A 17,626-nucleotide genomic window follows, 5' to 3' on the forward strand; every position below is an offset into this window, starting at 1 on the left:
TTATTTCGCATGTATGTACATAATTAAAATGCAGGAAGTGTTTCCATTTATACGTGTTTGGAAAAAGTGAATGTAATTTTAGAAACTAGACAAATCCGTCGTGGTTCTGTGTTCAAATAAAGCTCAATATTTTTAGCAGCGCACCTAATTTTTAGTCTGTGAATTCAAAATGTATTTAACATTTTTTTAAAGCGTTTATTTTGCTTGCGCACATTGTTATTCTTTAGGTGAATAATTAATCCATATTAGTTAATCCACTAAAAAATAAAATAGTTTTTGTAATCTTCAATCAAAGCAAGGCAAGTAATTTCACTCGGCAGCCATCTTTAAAATGCCTCTCAGGCAGTAGCTATGCTCGGGCATTCTGTCTGAATGGGGAAATATCAAATTCTCCAAAACGGTTTGCCAAGCTTACGATTACATTACATATTTGGAATCACCAATAAATAACTACATAAAAAACTGTCTCTTTAGTTTCTAAACGTTCAAATCAAACAAAATCCACATTTTTTCAGGGTGCATGTGCACTCGAAATAAACGAGATCACGACACCAACCTCATTTAGGGCCATTCTACACTTTATCAACCTCTGGATAATGATCGTCAGACTGCGCTGCTTCTTATAAGTAGTTCACAACTTGGTCTTGATGGCGAATCTTCAGAAATGACAGCAACTCTTTGTTCACATGTTTATGAGCGTTTGAGTTGTTGCTGTCGTGTAGTGCGTTTAACAGGATGAACTCTACCTCGCGTTTACTTTCATGCAGATTACAAAGCCAAAAACTTTTGTAATCAAGTGCACTTAGTTCATTTAAAAGTACAGATTTCAAGCTTTATGTGGATATATTTTTAATGTCTATGAGATTCCAGTGCGTTTGTTGACCACCATTCGCCATATTGACCGCTACACTTTTCACCATTTAAAACTACAACGTAAGTCTGACCCTTTGCTTCTGTTTTCAGAGTGGCAATCCTTTTGCTGATGTCAGTTTGATGCTTCAGCCACAATATTAGTAGCCACGCCCTCCTTATGGTTAGTTTGCAATGAGGGAATAATTCAATTCAATTCAGCTTTATTTGTATAGCGCTTTTACAATGTAGATTGTGTCAAAGCAGCTTCACATAGCTTCACATGGTCATAGTAACTGGAACAGTGTAGTTCAGTTTTTTAGTGTTTAAGTTCAGTTCAGTTTAGCTCAGTTCAGTGTGATTTAATCATTACTGAGAGTCCAAAAACTGAAGAGCAAATTCATCGATGCGTAGCTCTACTAATCCTGAACCATGCGAGCCAGTGGCGACAGCGGAGAGGGAAAAAAAACTTCTTCATAATGCGTAAAAAGAAGGCCCCGCCCCCTAATCAATATTCCATTTCAGTTGAAAGTACATCAACATATTGGACTAAAAGTCTCAGCAGATTACTGCTAACAAACATTATTGTAATGTTTGAGACAGTAAAGACAGATCTTTATACTGCTTGATATTGCAAACTGGCATTCTTAAAGGGTCATGAAACACCAAAACACATTTTTTGAGCTGCTGGCAATTGTATATGTCTCCCACACTGCTAAAAACACTATTAGGACACATATATTTCACAAAAAAGTAAAAATTGGTTGTTTTTGCGTTATTTCGAGCAAATTTGTACTTCCGGTTTGAAACAAATTTTTGAAACCACGTCACGGCCATGAAATCTTAGAGTGTATTCCAGCGTGTATACTGGACGTCTGTACCTGGAAGTACTGCATTAAGTCTCTGAGTGTGTTGCATTCATTCATGAGTAAGACTCATGAATGAACACATGCGGTGCAACTTCATTAATATGCATGCTAGTTTTGAAGACTGTACTTGAAACAGTGTTCAGACAGCAGAGAGACAACATGTTGTGTTGCCAAAAGAAGTGGGAAAAGAATAAGAATTGTTTGGAGATACAGGTCGTCAGTGTTACTTTTATAATTTGCTGCAGTGAAGGTTTTGTTTTCATTTTCCAGCTATGAGAGCGCAGCTGGACTCACGTGTGGATCAGTGCACGCGACACGCGGCAGAAATACGTTTGTACGGAACATTATTTTTACTCGAGAGCTTTTCGCATCTGGAAATTGTGAAATCCGGATTTGTCTCCTTTTAATAAAAGATGCAGCTCCAGTATGTGGTGATTGTCCGGTCTCTACAGATTTGGTAAGTGGGTGCGATCAGCACCCTTTCTTTGTTCATTTAGATGGCAAAGTTAAAGTTTGCATCGTCAGCAGTACTTTTTCAGTGTTTAAAGACAGACCTTAGTCAAAATGATTTCTAAGTTACTTAGTTACGTTAATATCACTACATAATTATGGACGGAAAGATCTGCTGTAAATGCTGCTCTCCGAGTATAAACGTGAACACTGCAAGCAAACTATTGCAGACCGTCGTGTTTAATTTTCGCCGCATTTTGTGACAGGAGAGTCTACACACACACAGCTTTTTGACCTACCGAGTGCATCTGAGTTACAGAGAAATGCAGAGGTTTTTTTTCTTATATGACGTGCGGTATCAAACATTCCATCGTCATTAAACACACTGTCTTTTTCCCCTGCGTGTGTGTTTGTTTTTCCCCTGAGAAAATCAGCGCGTGCCCAAATGCCAACTCCCATTTTTATTCAAAACCTTCCCCTTTTCCATCCCTCGACACTCCCACCTAAACAGAGCTAAACACACCCACTTTTCTGACTTTTTCCAAACTAGAGGTGTAAAAACACCCTGCTGAAACAGGGGGGTTTCATGGCCCTGTATTATATTTTTGCCAGCTATGTTGTTTCTAAAGTGTTCTTGATTTCCAATGTAGCTATGGCATTATAACCTTAACCATAGTTGTTCTTCACTGTCAACATAACAATATCCAAAATCCAACAACAGACAACAAATGCTTCCAATTCACGTGATGCACTTTAATTTTCCATCAAATATAAAAGTGTGCAAACACTATGGATTCATGACAAACATATTTTTGTATACAAAAAGGGAAAAAACAGGCAGCTTTATCAATAAAGGACATTGCAGAAGTGGTTGGCATTGGATTACTGGGTAGTTTGCTACGTAAGATTTACTATCTACAGCCACAAATGCAGGGATTCTATTAACAATAACAACACAGAATCACATCTTAAAGAGCCAGAGTTCAACAGGAGTTTAAGGACCTAGCAATTGAGAGGCTGTCTGTTCCAGACAGTGAAAGATAATGACGGCTACGCCCCCCTTGGCATAAAGCAGGGCTCGGCGCTTTGCTTTTACAGAGTGATGAAAAGATAAAGTGGTCTCAGGAATGAGCCAATCGCCTGAACATGAGGGTACATGGATACAGTACTCCCCCCATACAGTCTACCCACACCTGTGATCCCCCCGAGGCCACATTCCCATGGTACGAGCCAAATGGGTCTATATTTGCGTGAACACCTTTAATTACATAATTGACCTCAGACTTTCTCTTTAAATTAAAGCCAAGATTTGAAGTGCAACATTAAGCTGATATACGGGAAGCTTATTCCAACATGCTACAAGAAAACTCTGGTTTAGGGTAACGAAGATTCTGGTACTCGGGCAACAAGAAGAAGAACAGACATAATAAAAAGATGGAAATGGCAAGAAGTGGATGATGATATCCAAGCTCTATCTACAGCACCAATATACATATATATTTACATATACATACATGCATTTCCAATTACAAAATATTTCTATTGTGAAGATGGAAAGCCAACAACAGCCCAAACCCTTGAGAGTCCGATAAGGGAGTAATTACAGTATGTACATTAAATCTCAGTGAGAGAGCCTCTGTCTTACCACTTGTGTGAATGACAAAAAAAGAGGCAGAAAGTGTCTTGAGCAAAAGTTCCTGGAGTCAAAGCCCCAGTAGGACCCTCAACAAGGTGCCGATTCGCAGCGAGCGTCAACAGGGATCAGTGTGTGCTCAGAGTTTTTGCGGTTGGTGAGTTTTAGTATCACCACTTTCCTGGTTGGGGTGAGAGGATTGGGACTCTCCGGCTCAGATTCAGACGTGTAGTCGAAGGAACGATCCCCGACGGGCTGTGGAGTGAGTGGTGCCGCGTCAGCGCCACCTTCCAGCAAGACGCAAATAGCATCTTTGTGGCCTCCGCTTACAGCCAGGTGAAGTGCAGTCAGTCCATTTCTATCCTGAGCATTAGCGACGTCCGAGCAGCTTCTCAGAAGCTCTTTGAGCACTTCGCAGTGGCCATTTTGGGCAGCCAGGTGGCACGGCGTGCGAAGGTCATGGTTGACGCTCTCAGGGTCTGCACCCTCCGCTAGAAGCATTTTAACTGTTGGTAGATGGCCTTTCTGGGAGGCTAGGTGTAAGGCGGTGCAGCCGTTAGCCGTTCGGCTTTTAATATCTGCATCATGCTTCACAAGTAGCCTTGAAGTGCTGGTGTGCCCGGTTTCCGCAGCCACATGAAGTGGAGCGTAGAGGTCGTCGGAGGTGAGATGTACATTAGCACCCAGCTCCACTAGGATTCGTGCGACCCGATACTGACCTCTCTGGGATGCTAGATGAAGCGGAGAGCGTCCGTCTGATGTCTGACCATCAACATCAGCACCAGCCTGCTTCACCAGGAGCTTGACGATGCCCAGATGACCCTTCCATGCGGCTAGATGCAGCGCCGTCCAGTCGTCTTTCCCCTTCACGTGGACATCTGCTCCTCGACTCAGCAGGACCCTCACCACGTTCTCCTGTCCGTGATGGCAGGCGATGTGTGTTGGTGTGCGGCCCTGAGCGTCTGTTTCGTTGATGGAAGCGCTGCGGTCTAGGAGTAAACGGGTTAGAGCCTCGTCGCCGTTTTGTGCTGCGAAGTGCAGAGGTGTGTACTGGTCCTCGTCTTTGGCGTTTACATTGGTGGTTTTGCGGCTCAGGAGGATCTCGGACACTCCCTTCAGACGCTTTTCGGCAGCCTGGTGGAGGGGCGTGGCTCCCTGAGCATTAGCCAGGTTGGGGTTGCAGTTGCTAAGCAGCAGGAACTTGACCGCTTCCTCGTTGGCCAGACTGACAGCGTAGTGAAGCAAGTTGCTGCCGCCATCCAGGAGCAGGTCCACGTCTTGAGGCTGGAGGATCTTCATGAGCTTGGCGATGTCCTCGGTGCGGATCGCGTCACAGAGCTTCTTCTTCTGCAGCTCACTGGAGTCTAAAGTAGTACAGTAAACAAAAACAAAATGTTAAATGAGGAAATTAAATTAATGATCGGTAATATACAATTGTGGCTTTCCGTTTTTTTTCTCCGTTCAATATCTTACCGTTTACAGCGTTTTCCTTATCAAAAGACAGCGTAATGGAGCCTTGTGATGAGAAAGCCGAGTCCACAGAGGAGATGCCTGACAGTCTCTTGCTGGTGTTGTCTTTGCTCTCCAGGGACTCTTCTTGGACGTTACTTAAGCTGCGGGAGAAGCCCGAGTCAATCTGAGTCAGCAGCTCTGACAGGCTGTAGTCTTTCTCAGGTAACATGGCGGACTTCGGCCTCACCGGCTTCTGGTCGTTCGTCTGCAAGTAGAGAAAAATAACAGAAATATTTACACAAAATGTTAACACCTTTTAAGGTCTTGTGAAATTAAAATAAACATTTTTAGATCATAGTTTCAGCCTGTTTTAAGTATATCTATAAGCTGTAATTGTGCTACAAATTTGCCGTTTAGAGAATATAAAACCGGTATGAACATGTAAAGCTTAGTTTGTCACTACTGACTAAATGGATTAACGATTTATTTCATGTCACCTCATACTTTAGCTTCTCATCAAATTTACATTTAAATTTACATTTAGCAGACGCTTTTATCCAAAGCGACTTACAAATGAGGACAAGGAAGCAATTTACACAACTAAGAGCAACAATGAATAAGTACTAAAGGCAAGTTTCAGGTCTGTAAAGTCTAAGAAGGGAAGTATTAGTAGTATTAGTTTTTTTTTGTTGTTTTTTTTTTGTACAGTTAGTGTGATATTCAGAGAGGCAATTGCAGATTAGGAAGTGAAGTGGAGGCTAAATAGTTGAGTTTTTAGTCGTTTCTTGAAAATAGCGAGTGACTCTGCTGTTCTGATGCAGTTAGGGAGTTCATTCCACCAACTGGGCAGATTGAGCGTGAGCGTTCGCAAAAGTGATTTCTTCCCTCTTTGGGATGGAACCACGAGGCGACGTTCATTCACAGAACGCAAGTTTCTGGAGGGCACATAGATCTGCAGAAGTGAGAGCAGATAAGAAGGAGCTAGGCCAGAAGTCACTTTGTAGGCAAACATCAGAGTTTTGAATTTGATGCGAGCAGCAACTGGCAGCCAGTGCAAACGGACTAGCAGCGGAGTGACATGTGCTCGTTTAGGTTCATTGAAGACAACTCGTGCTGCTGCATTCTGGAGCAGTTGAAGAGGCTTGATAGAGTTAGCTGGAAGCCCAGCTAGTAGAGAGTTGCAGTAATCCAGTTTGGAGAGAACAAGAGCTTGAACAAGGAGTTGAGCTGCATGTTCAGATAAGAAGGGTCGGATCTTTCTGATGTTATAGATGTTATTTTGACCAATCAAATGCTCTCTAGTATCTGACATGTCCCGCCTCCTTCAAGACTCATTTGCTGCGACCCAATTTGCATATTTTCTATCCTAAATAGTATTTGAACATTGAATTAGCATGTCCCAAATCGTAGTATGTTAAAAAGAGTATGCCAAAGATTCCTGGATGGTTTAATATTTCCGGTAAAAATTTTAAGTGCAGAAGCGTCTATTCTCTAACTGCAGATATTGCCCACAATACATTGCGTGTTATCCGTGAATTCAATTAGAACTACAAACGTGGGTGAAAAGTGTAAATAAACTACAAACATGATGGACGCGTGAGACCAACCGCCAAAGAGATAGGCCTTGGTAAAGATGTTTGTATGACGGTTACTTAATATCTAGCCCAAGGGAATATATTTAAATCACATTTTCGGTGTTATATTCACCTGCAACAACAATACTGACCTTATGTAAAGATGTTTGGGCATTAACATCTGAATGCATAATTACACAAAGACCTAAAGAGATTTCTCTGCATGAAAGACTCATAAATGGGAACATGCTGCTGCTTCTCCAATAAGGTAGGAAATTAGATATGCCAGAAATGTGGATGACGTGTTGAGATGATTGACCTGGCTCATAGCTTAACGATCTGTAAATGAGGAAGTAGTATGCCCCAAAGCTTGCTTACTCTACTACTACACACTCAAAAGTATATATTTTTACTTTACACAAGAAAGAACATACCTTTAGGGCCTAGTATAAGTATGCGAATTGGGATGCAGCAATTTCCTTTTCATTTGATGCAATTGAGCTCAACTGCTCTCACTGGCAGAGCGGTGATAAAACAAAACACTATTGGCTGTTTTTTATAAGGGGAGGAGCTACCCTATGTCCCGCCCTCTTCATTTTTAAGTTGAGATTACGTCAAAAATTGAATATGAATGTACATTTCAAAGCACAGGCTGCACGGTGGCACCATAGGTAGCAAAATATCCTCAGCATGAAGGTCGCTGGTTAGTAGGTGTTGCTCTGTGGAGTTTACATGTTCTCCCCGTGTTCGTGTGGATTTCCTCCTGGTGCTCCGGTTTTCCAAAGACATGTGTTGTCTGCTTGTTAAGTGTGACGTCATGCGAAATAGCTTCCGGGTCCAATCGCTCTATTCAACTGAATGGGGAGACCCATGAAATGGTAATAATAAACGTTTACAAAGCGATTTAATGCTTTCGAAAATCACGATCGCAATATATATGTCCATGCCTAATATCCGATGGCCAGAAAGTGATTCATTTTTTTTATAAATTGTAAAAATGTTGGTATTTGTTATGCAGCAAGCCCAGAGATTGTTGTGTACACTATGACTTTATGTAAAATTAACTTTAATGCGTGATATGAATAAAAAGTGATCATAAACGAATGATTTCTCCACTCAAATGAATGGAAACTTGGACCCGGAAATAGTATTACATACGTCACAAACACGTCACCACTTAACAAGCGGATAGGTGAATTGGGTAAACTAAAAATGTCTGTAATGTATGTGTGTGAATGAGTCTGTTTGAATGTTTCCTAGTGATGGGTTGCAGCTAGAAGGGCATCTGCTGTGTTAAACATATGCTGGATAAGTTGGCGGTTCATTCCACTGTGGTGACCCCTGATTAAGTGAGGGACTAAGCCGAAAAGAGAATGAATGATTGAATTTAAAAGCACTTCATGAGACTTTTAAAGCGACAGTGCAGGCTAAAAAATGGTAAATTCTGAGATTTAACTTGGCCATTTTTGGCTTTTCATCAAATGTTTTCAGTCTAATATTCAGCAAATATACTACAATTCCCTCTGCTGCACTTTATCAATTTGTGTCTGTAGATTTGAATTAAAATAACAAAAATTTAAACTCCACTTTTACATACACCACACTTCATAGCTTTATTCATATCTATATTTTGCAGGTTTTTACCAAGAGTATGTTCATACGAATACACATATTCTACCATTTTTTTCAATGTCTGTTCTAACCAAATCTAATATGTAAAAAAAAAAAAAGCAAGCAAGACCTTATCTAGATTTTTGTGCTGGAAATGGATGCAAATTACTGCATATTTAATGAAACAATGCCTCATTTGCATGACATTTTTAAAAACCTGTTTGCAGTGTAATAAATCACCTGAAGAAAATATATATGCTGAAAACTACTTTCCTTTTCACCTTGTCCAGTCTTAAAGCAACAGAAGGTGTCCATTGGCAAATACACAATGCAAATAAACCACAGACTGTACATGTAAACAGCTCAATCGAATATATGTTATTTAGACAAATTGTCGTCTTAAACTAAACAGTTTTATACGCTCATTCTCTAAAGGACAAAAGGGCTCTGTTTAAAGCAATGCAGTTTGGTGGCATTCTCTGCCACAGCTGAAGGACCGTCATCAGGGTAAAACATTTACACTATGTACTTCCACTAAAACCAACAAATACCAAAGAGTTGCCTAATAACAGGGTCAGGAAGTCTAAATGACATCGCAAGGTCAATCTTAATGACTTATTTAAACACATCTAAATGGAAACGCTGCTTTACGTTTGCAAGATGACTCATTTCAGGCCCATTTCAGGTATTTTACATTCATTTACAGTCAACTTATTCCATCATTAATGTAAAACGATACAAGACTTAAATACAGATTTAAATGTGATGGGCAAACTTTATACCTTTATACTTCAACCTTTTATAACCAATGAAAGTTGACCCGAACATAGAGGTAGATGAATGATAAATCTATTTTAACACTTTATTTATATAATCTTGTATTCTTGCATCTGTATATACACTTACTGGCCATTTTATTAGGTACACCTGTCCAACTACATTAATGAAAATTTCTAATCAGCCAATCACATGGCAGCAACTCAATACATTTAGGCATGTAGACATGAGGTGTACCTAATAAAGTGGCCAGTGATGGGTATACAGTATTTCAATGTAACTGAGTTGACCCGAAACGAGGGATTGACAAAAAATGCAACTTTTATAACTAAAATGACAAATAATACATGAAATAAATGTTTCAAGCTAATATTTATTTAACTTAATAATGTCAACAACACACAAAAAGTTGAAAATTAGCTTTAATTATTTCATTATAACTTGCGCTGAATGTATTAAAATAGTTATAGTGAGAGTGTTCAAGCTAACATTTACAAAACAAAATGACCCTGAATACACAAACAAACATTATTGTAGAGATAACTTGATATAATTGGTGTTATTATTCAACATTGTTTTATCAATATTAAAAGGCAGTTTTAGAAATGATCTAGATGTTACCTGTTCAGAGGAGGCAGGAGCAGGACAGGGCGAACATTCAGGCTCTGAAGAAACAGAAGCTCTAGACTCTTCATGGGGTTTGGTGCACAGTTCTTCAGCTTCTGATGTGATTTCTGGAGGACAAGGTGAACAATATTACACACTTATCCATTAGTATGGGTTAATGATAATAATATTGTGTTCAGAGCAAAAAGTTACGACTGTCATGCTTTTCTTTCTTGATTTACGGAAAACAGCCACTGAAATGTCATTCACTGTAACAATAGCTTATATAGGAATACTTCTTATCAAGCACATTTAGAACAAGATTTAATTGACTGACAAAATCAAAGTCTTTCATATCTTTATCTTTTGAATTATTTTTAAAATGAATAAAACTGGGTACAGTCATTTGTTCTTTTATATATTTTAATAAGTACAGGTCTGAAATATGTTGGTTAAGCTGAATGGTGTAACTGTATTAACATTATCTGATACATTTTATGTATAAAGACTTCAATTCTTATATCTAGTCGCCAAGAAAACAAAACAATTAATATTTACTTTCAGTTTAACTTAATTCTAAAAACGAAATAAATTTTTTTAATGAAAATAAAATAATAAAAATGACAAAACTAAAATTAACACGGAAACAACACATAAAAAATAATAATACAAAAACTCATTAATACTTAAAACTAAAGTAAATAAAATTTTAGATGAAAACAAAAATTTAAAATACTTGAGAAAAACTAAAATTAATAAGTAAATAAAACATAAAAATGAAAACAATTATTAAAAAAACAAAATAATTTAAAAAAATATAAATTAAAAAATAAAAATAAAAAAACGACAAAAACTAAATTTAACACTTAAACAACACATAAAAATGAAATAAATGTAATAAAAATGCATTAGTACTTGATGATGCTAAAATAACTTATTGACATGATGGAAAACACTTATATTCTTACATCTAGTTGCATAGAAAACTATTTATACTTTCAGTTTTACTTAATAAAAAACAAAACACACTGAAAAAAACATGTATTCAAAGGAAAAATAAAATTGACAAAAACTTAAAGTTAATATGGAAACAGATACAGTTGCAATTGAATTATCAGCCCCCCTGTTTATTTTTTCCCCAATTTGTTTAACAGAGAGCAGATTTTTTTCAACACATTTCTAAACATAATAGTTTTAAAAACTCATTTCTAGTAACTGATTTATTTTATCTTTGTCATGATGACAGTAAATAATATTTTACTAGATATTTTTCAAGACACTTCTATACAGCTTAAAGTGACATTTAAAGTCTTAAGTAGGTTAATTAGGTTAACTAGGCAGGTTAGGGTAATTAGGCAGGTTATTGTTTAACCATAGTTTGTTCTGTAGATTATGGAAAAAATAAAAACAAAATAAACAAAAAAAGTAAAAAAATTTAAATGAAAAAAAAAGACAAAAACTTGCCAAAGACTCAAATTAAATAAAATCAACGAATACAATTTAAACTAATTTAAGCAATTAAAAACAGTATATAACAGTATATAATAACAATAATATACTTTTTTTCCATCATGTCACAGAGTTATTTAACATCATGATGTTAAATAAAAACGTATATTCTCATATTCTAACATCTAGATGCCATATTTTCTGACAGTTTTACTCAAATCTAAAATAAAAGAAAAATAATAATAATATTTAATAAAAAATAAAACTTAAATCATAAATAAATATTTTTAATTAATAAATAAATATACACAAAATTAAACAATTAAAATGGAAACAGATAAAAATGAAAACTAAATTCAAACAATTATTAAAAACGCATCAGAACTTGATGATGTTAAATTAACTTCCAGTGACATGATGGAAAAACTTCTCAAATATGTTTTCTAATCAAGTAAATAAATATACATTAAATATACTTTGAAATATAAGTATAAATATAGACAGGTTCTTTAAATGTTGTGTTTGAAAAAAATAATTTATTCATAATGTTTAGTTTGTTTTGTTCACTAAGAATATTTAGTTTGCTTGTAATATTTTTTGTTTATTACCAACTTCTTTTAGTTAATAATTCATTGTTTATTTTACTTTGTGTATGTATGGTTTCCTCTTGTTTGTTATTTTCTGGGGGTTTTTTGTGATGCTCTTTAACACCTTAACATGCTGTCATAGTATACCATTCATGTTTCTTTAGCATTAAAAAAGCTAAACAAACACTACAATGTTGGTGTGCTTTCTACTTGTTTGCTAAAATACTCTTATACAGTACCATTTATGTTGCTTTAACATAAAAACCAAACCAAAACACAACAATTAAATGAGCAGAGCATATTTCTGAAAGTCCCTTTATAGAAACACTTCCTGAAATGACGAAACGCGAGTGTGGTTTATGAACAGTCTGTACAGCAGAACAGGAATGACACATTGTGTAAAGATCATTCATAAGTCTGCTACATTCTGTCATATCATGGTCACCGTGCAGCTCTGGCTCCTGTGACTCATTACTAATGTGCTCACCTTCAAAACTTGGTCTGGCTTGTGGAGACTGAGCCCAGCACTTCTGCATGAGGGACAGAAAGCCAGAGCAGGCCTGCGGTCGACTGCGGGGAATAAGGCTGAGGTCTGGACGGACGCCTTTCACCACCTTCACCATGATGTGCAGGATGTTGTTTTCTCCTGTGAGGCAGACAGAGAAATAAGTGACGTTAGTGAAGCTGACACACAATATTTTAAAAGAAATAGAATAAAATTATCAGGAATGAATATAATAAATTCCACCACATTGCGCTAAACCTACAATCAGGGTTCTTACACCTTTTCCAACTTCAAATTGCAGAACTTTTCAAGCACTTTCAAGATGCATTTTTATGCTTTTCCAGCACCTAAAATCATGGATAATTACATTTATATATGTTGTATGTACTTTTCACATTTAAATCCAATGTCCAATTAAAAAAAAACACAATTTGACATTTTAACTTAAATTGTTGGATTCTTTAGAGCATAGATTTATTGGGATAGTTCACCCAAAAGTGATTTTAAAAATGAATTAAAAAAAAAGTTCAGTCATTGGAGCAAGTATGTTTTTAAGTTTGGTCTCTTTCTACCTAAAGTTGATATCTCAAGAAATGAGATTACAGTCAGATTTTGTTTGGGTGTAGTACCAAACCTTCATGAGTCGTTCATGTTATTTCATGAGCACTGCTATTTTTTTTTTACAGTCCTTGTTTTGGCGTTTCAGGTGCAAAGATGCATTCTGGGTGAATGTCTCCTAAATACGTATGAAGCTAATAGTATGCCAAAACAATCTGAATTTAAATTGTGTTCATTTGAATTATTGACTATTATAAGTGAATAAAACTGATTATTATATGCTATTAAAAAGTTTAGAATTAAAATTTCTGAACTAAAAAGATAAAGTAACAGTACAGAATCAGCTTTTTATCCCTCAAAACACTGAAAGCTTAAGTTTGATTAACCAATGAGAGGTAATTGAATTAAATATATGAATTTGGTTCACTGAAGCATGTGTTTATTACACACACTACTGAAAATAGCTGACCCCCGATAGTCATTTTGCAGACAAATGGTCTCCTCCTGAGCCAAACAAATGCCAGCAAGCTCTGTGATTAGTTTGACTTTTCGGTGATCATCTACAGTCTACTCATCCCTGTTGATGACCCCTGAATTTCTTCATCTTGAAAACTGTATTTTAGACTAAGCCGACAAGAAAATGAATGAATGAAATAAATTTTAACTAATTAAACTGATAAAAACAAGCTAAAAATAGCTGTATATGTGCGCTTTTTATTCAAGCAAAACTTTTCTTTTATTATTACATTTTGAAAATAATTATTGTCATGCATCTACAAGTATGCACAGTCATCTGTCCTGGCTAAAGGTCCCAGACCACCAGTTCACTATACATAAATAGGAAGTTAAAGCAATTAAAACAATGTTATTGTAAAGGATGATAATTAAACCATAAATAAAAAAAAATGACTAAGCAAAAGAAAACATACCATGTGCGATAAAGAAAGGATGATCACGTGCACACATTGATCGTTATTCATTAATGGTAAAAAGCAAAAGCGGCAACTGCTGCTGCTTATAGAAACACATTTTTTAAAAAGTATCTGTAGCTCTTAAAAGCAGCAGGACTGTGTGTGCACGTGCTTTTTCCAGCTTTGCACAAGTACTGTTTGCAGACACTTTTGCTTCACGTAAAAGAAATGATAGCACATGCTTTATAAACTCTCATGCGCATCACATAAGCTGTGCGCGCGATACTAAAGCCCTCGTCAATGAGAAAACCTCAAAAAAGCCTGCGTCTCACAGTGCGCATGATCATCCTCTCATTTGGTATTCACTTGCTTTCATTTGCTCGCGCGAACAGTTATTTTGTCAGTCGTGCTGCTTCTCGATGAACTACAATTTAAAAATGATTTTTAACCAGCCAAAGTGTCTAGTGGGAGCGGCTGTCTAAGCCACCACAGCTGAAATCCACCCGCATTTGGAGGGCTGGCATGTGTTAATGTCAAGCCCTGATTACTATTATTACTATTATGCAATATATTAATGAACATTGATAAAAAAAATTCAAAAGAATAATCTTATTTTCGAAATACACTTTTTTTTATTCATATCATTTATTTGTCAAAAATAAATATGAAATTGAGAAATGAATAAAAAAAATAAATTTAGAAAAAGTAACCACCTCTAAAAAAACCAACACCTACATTTTACTGTAGATAGAATATTTTACAGTATCCTTAGGCTGTTTGGCAGCAACTGATTCCATTAACCAGTGCCAAACACAACATTTTTTGTTGTTGTTGTTACATTTCATTCTCTCACAACTTATTCTCGTGACTGCAAGTTTCTAAAAAAATGCATCTTCTTCCCTTCAGATTTAGCTGGAAATCACAACCAGATAAACACACAGACACTCCCTCACCAAGTGCCAGCAGGATCGAAGTGAATGCTAAAAATCCATGTTTACGGGATCATCTGATGCATATAACAAACTTCAGCTATTCCAGACACTCTACACATACTTTCACTTTTAATCTTTTCACTTTTATTTCTCCTCTTACCTTGATATGGCTTCTTCTGTGTGAGAATTCCCCAGATAACAATGGAGAAACTGTGAAAGAACATATGTGGTGTTAGACAATATTGAATTGAAAGATGGTTGATTTGAGTTACAGTTTACACATCGACTAACCTGTACACGTCGTGTTTGGTGTCAGAGATTCGATCTTTTTCTATGATTCTCTCTGGAGGAAGGTAGGCGATGGTGCCACAAAACCCGTCTCGACTGATATCATCATCCCGGGCAAAACCGTTCCACCGTGCAAGACCAAAGTCAGAAATCTGAAACCAAAAACACACAACAATTATAATCTAAAAACAAAATAATAACCTAGGAGGAGTATCACAACATTACAAACTTTGATTTGACACAAAAAATAAAGATAAAATCGGACAAAAAAAGAACAAAACACTGCAAAAAAAAGCGTTTCTTACATCGATATTGTTTTTTTTTTTCCTAGTTATCTAAATATCTAAAAAGTCTTAAATCAAGAAGCATTTTTATGACAAGCAAAATACATTGTGTTGTTTTAAGAAATACTATGTGGAAATTAAGTGAGCTTTTCCTAAATAAAAGCTAAATAATCTTATGTCAAAAAGGAAAAACAAGATTATTTTGTTTATTGTCAGATTATTTTGCTTGTTTTAAGAAACAAAATCACTTCATTTTGGCATTTTTCTGATAACAAGACAATATTTTGGACTAGAAACATCTGTTGGAGTGAACTGTGAACAAACAATCCCATTAAGCTTTGCAAATCACTCACTCAAATTAAACAGAGAGAAAAAAACAGTCATTAAGAATGGCTGATATTTTTGTTAGTAAAAGTCTTCAAAAATGTTGATTAAATGATGCATTATTAGATTAAATAAGCACACATTTGCAAACATTTCTAGCACAAACATCTGAACACCGGATGAAGTCAGATTCAGGTTGTATAATAATTTTTTTACAGAGAGGATTTGGACAATCTATTTTAACACTCTATAATTCGGAAAAATACTAAATAAAAACAAAATTTATCACAATTTTGTGGAGAATAAAATGTATATATAAAATGAATGAACATGTTCTTCTGTAAATATACGTAAATAATGAAGTCTACAGACTTAAAATGATCAAATGCGACAAAAGAAAAACTTAAAACTGTATTTTAAATATTTCCTAACAGAATCTAAATATTAACCTTTATGGAAAGCCAAAAAAGACCACAGGTTTCTGACTGCTGTGTCTTGCCTTAATGTTACTGTTTGCATTTAAAACTATTATTCATTCATTCATTCATTTTACTTAGGCTTAGTCCCTTTATTTAAGAGGGGCAGCCACACCAGAATGAACCGCCAACTATTCCAGCATATGTTTTACACAACGGATGCCCTTCCAGCTGCAAGCCAGTATTGGAAAACACCCATACACTCTCACACTCATACACTACAACCAATTTAGTTTAATCAGTTCAACTATAGCGCACGTCTTTGGACTGTGGGGGGAAACCGGAGCAACCGGAGGAAACCCACACAAACACGGGGAGAACATGTGCTTCACACAGAATTGCCAACCGCAACCGGTCCAGCTGGGACTCAAAACAACAACTTTCTTGCTGTGAGGCGAAAGTGTTAACCACCAAGCCACCATGCCACTCATTTATAAAACTATTAATTCATCTATTTTAGTGTTTACATTTTTAGTTCATTGTAAATCATGCATATACAGATACTGAAGTATTTTGAGAGTGTAAAAGACTCGTGTCATTTGCTGTGTTCTATGAGCAGAAGCTCTCTCTAAAGATCTCCACACCAACTCTGCAATTAAACGTCATTAATTTAATTCAATTGGATGGGTTCAACAAATCAACATACAACCAATTAAGAACTTCAAAAGCACAAAGCAGGCGTGTATTTAAACACTCATCAGCTATTGTTAAAAATCCTCACGACTTTATTTCCCTTCAGTGGCAGTCTATTGGGCAAGTCTTAAAGTCTTCAGAAATAATGATATCGCTTTCATTTCTTATTTAAGTGTATTCACTATAATATTTACCAGATAATCAGGTGCTCGGTTAGGCGGGGAAGCCCTGGCTTTCTGTAAATGTGTGCACGCATATGTAGGCGTGTGTGTGCCAGCCCTTCATTAACACTGCCTGGCTTTAGCTTGTTCAGACTGGTCCAGAATACGTGTTTACATCCAGCCTTTTCAATCCGACACGATGATTCCCACCCATCCCTCGTGACACCTGCTTACTCATCCATGGGAAGGCTGGATATAAATGGGATTTTATCATGGGAAAGCTTTTCCACCCTCAGGGAGTTTTCAGGAAAGGTATGTTGGGGGAAAGAAAATGATAGGTGTGCTCTTCCCCCTGTCACTTTTTATTTTTTTGCTGCACAGACGATCTGACAGGACTGAGATTTAAACAGTTGTTGGGTTGTCAGCGCTGGATTAAGATTAAAAATCATCTTGATGACAGGCTGTTTTCACTAACAAAAAACACATAAGCTGGATTTTTCAATCAGGATGTCGCTGTTTATTTAATTTTTTTTTACATGGGAAATGATGCTTTTCATTTGACCCAAACATCACCATCTTTTCTTTGTTATAATTTACAAACCCTTAGACTTAAGTATGAGTAACTGATGAAAATAGAATTGTTAATTTCATAAATATATTTAAACTAAATAATTTTGAAAAATGGGTGACACAGTGA

At 36.4% G+C, this 17,626-nt stretch overlaps 1 protein-coding gene across 4 annotated transcripts in view; it reads right to left on the reverse strand.

The window, feature by feature from the left end:
- Positions 1-2,900: 2,900 nt before the first annotated feature.
- The window catches only part of ripk4 (receptor-interacting serine-threonine kinase 4), a 40,167-nt gene continuing 25,441 nt past the window's right edge, over positions 2,901-17,626 (reverse strand). For all 4 annotated transcript variants that reach the window (XM_073913706.1, XM_068223759.2, XM_068223758.2 and 1 more), the window contains 6 exon segments: positions 15,055-15,203; positions 14,924-14,973; positions 12,345-12,503; positions 9,837-9,949; positions 5,275-5,518; positions 2,901-5,165 (listed from right to left, as the gene is read on the reverse strand). In XM_073913706.1, coding sequence (XP_073769807.1) covers positions 3,892-5,165; positions 5,275-5,518; positions 9,837-9,949; positions 12,345-12,503; positions 14,924-14,973; positions 15,055-15,203 — 1,989 coding nt within the window. In that variant the 3' untranslated portion in view covers positions 2,901-3,891.

The sequence above is a fragment of the Danio rerio genome, chromosome 10, assembly GCF_049306965.1.
Source record: "Danio rerio strain Tuebingen ecotype United States chromosome 10, GRCz12tu, whole genome shotgun sequence".
NCBI lineage: Eukaryota > Metazoa > Chordata > Actinopteri > Cypriniformes > Danionidae > Danio > Danio rerio.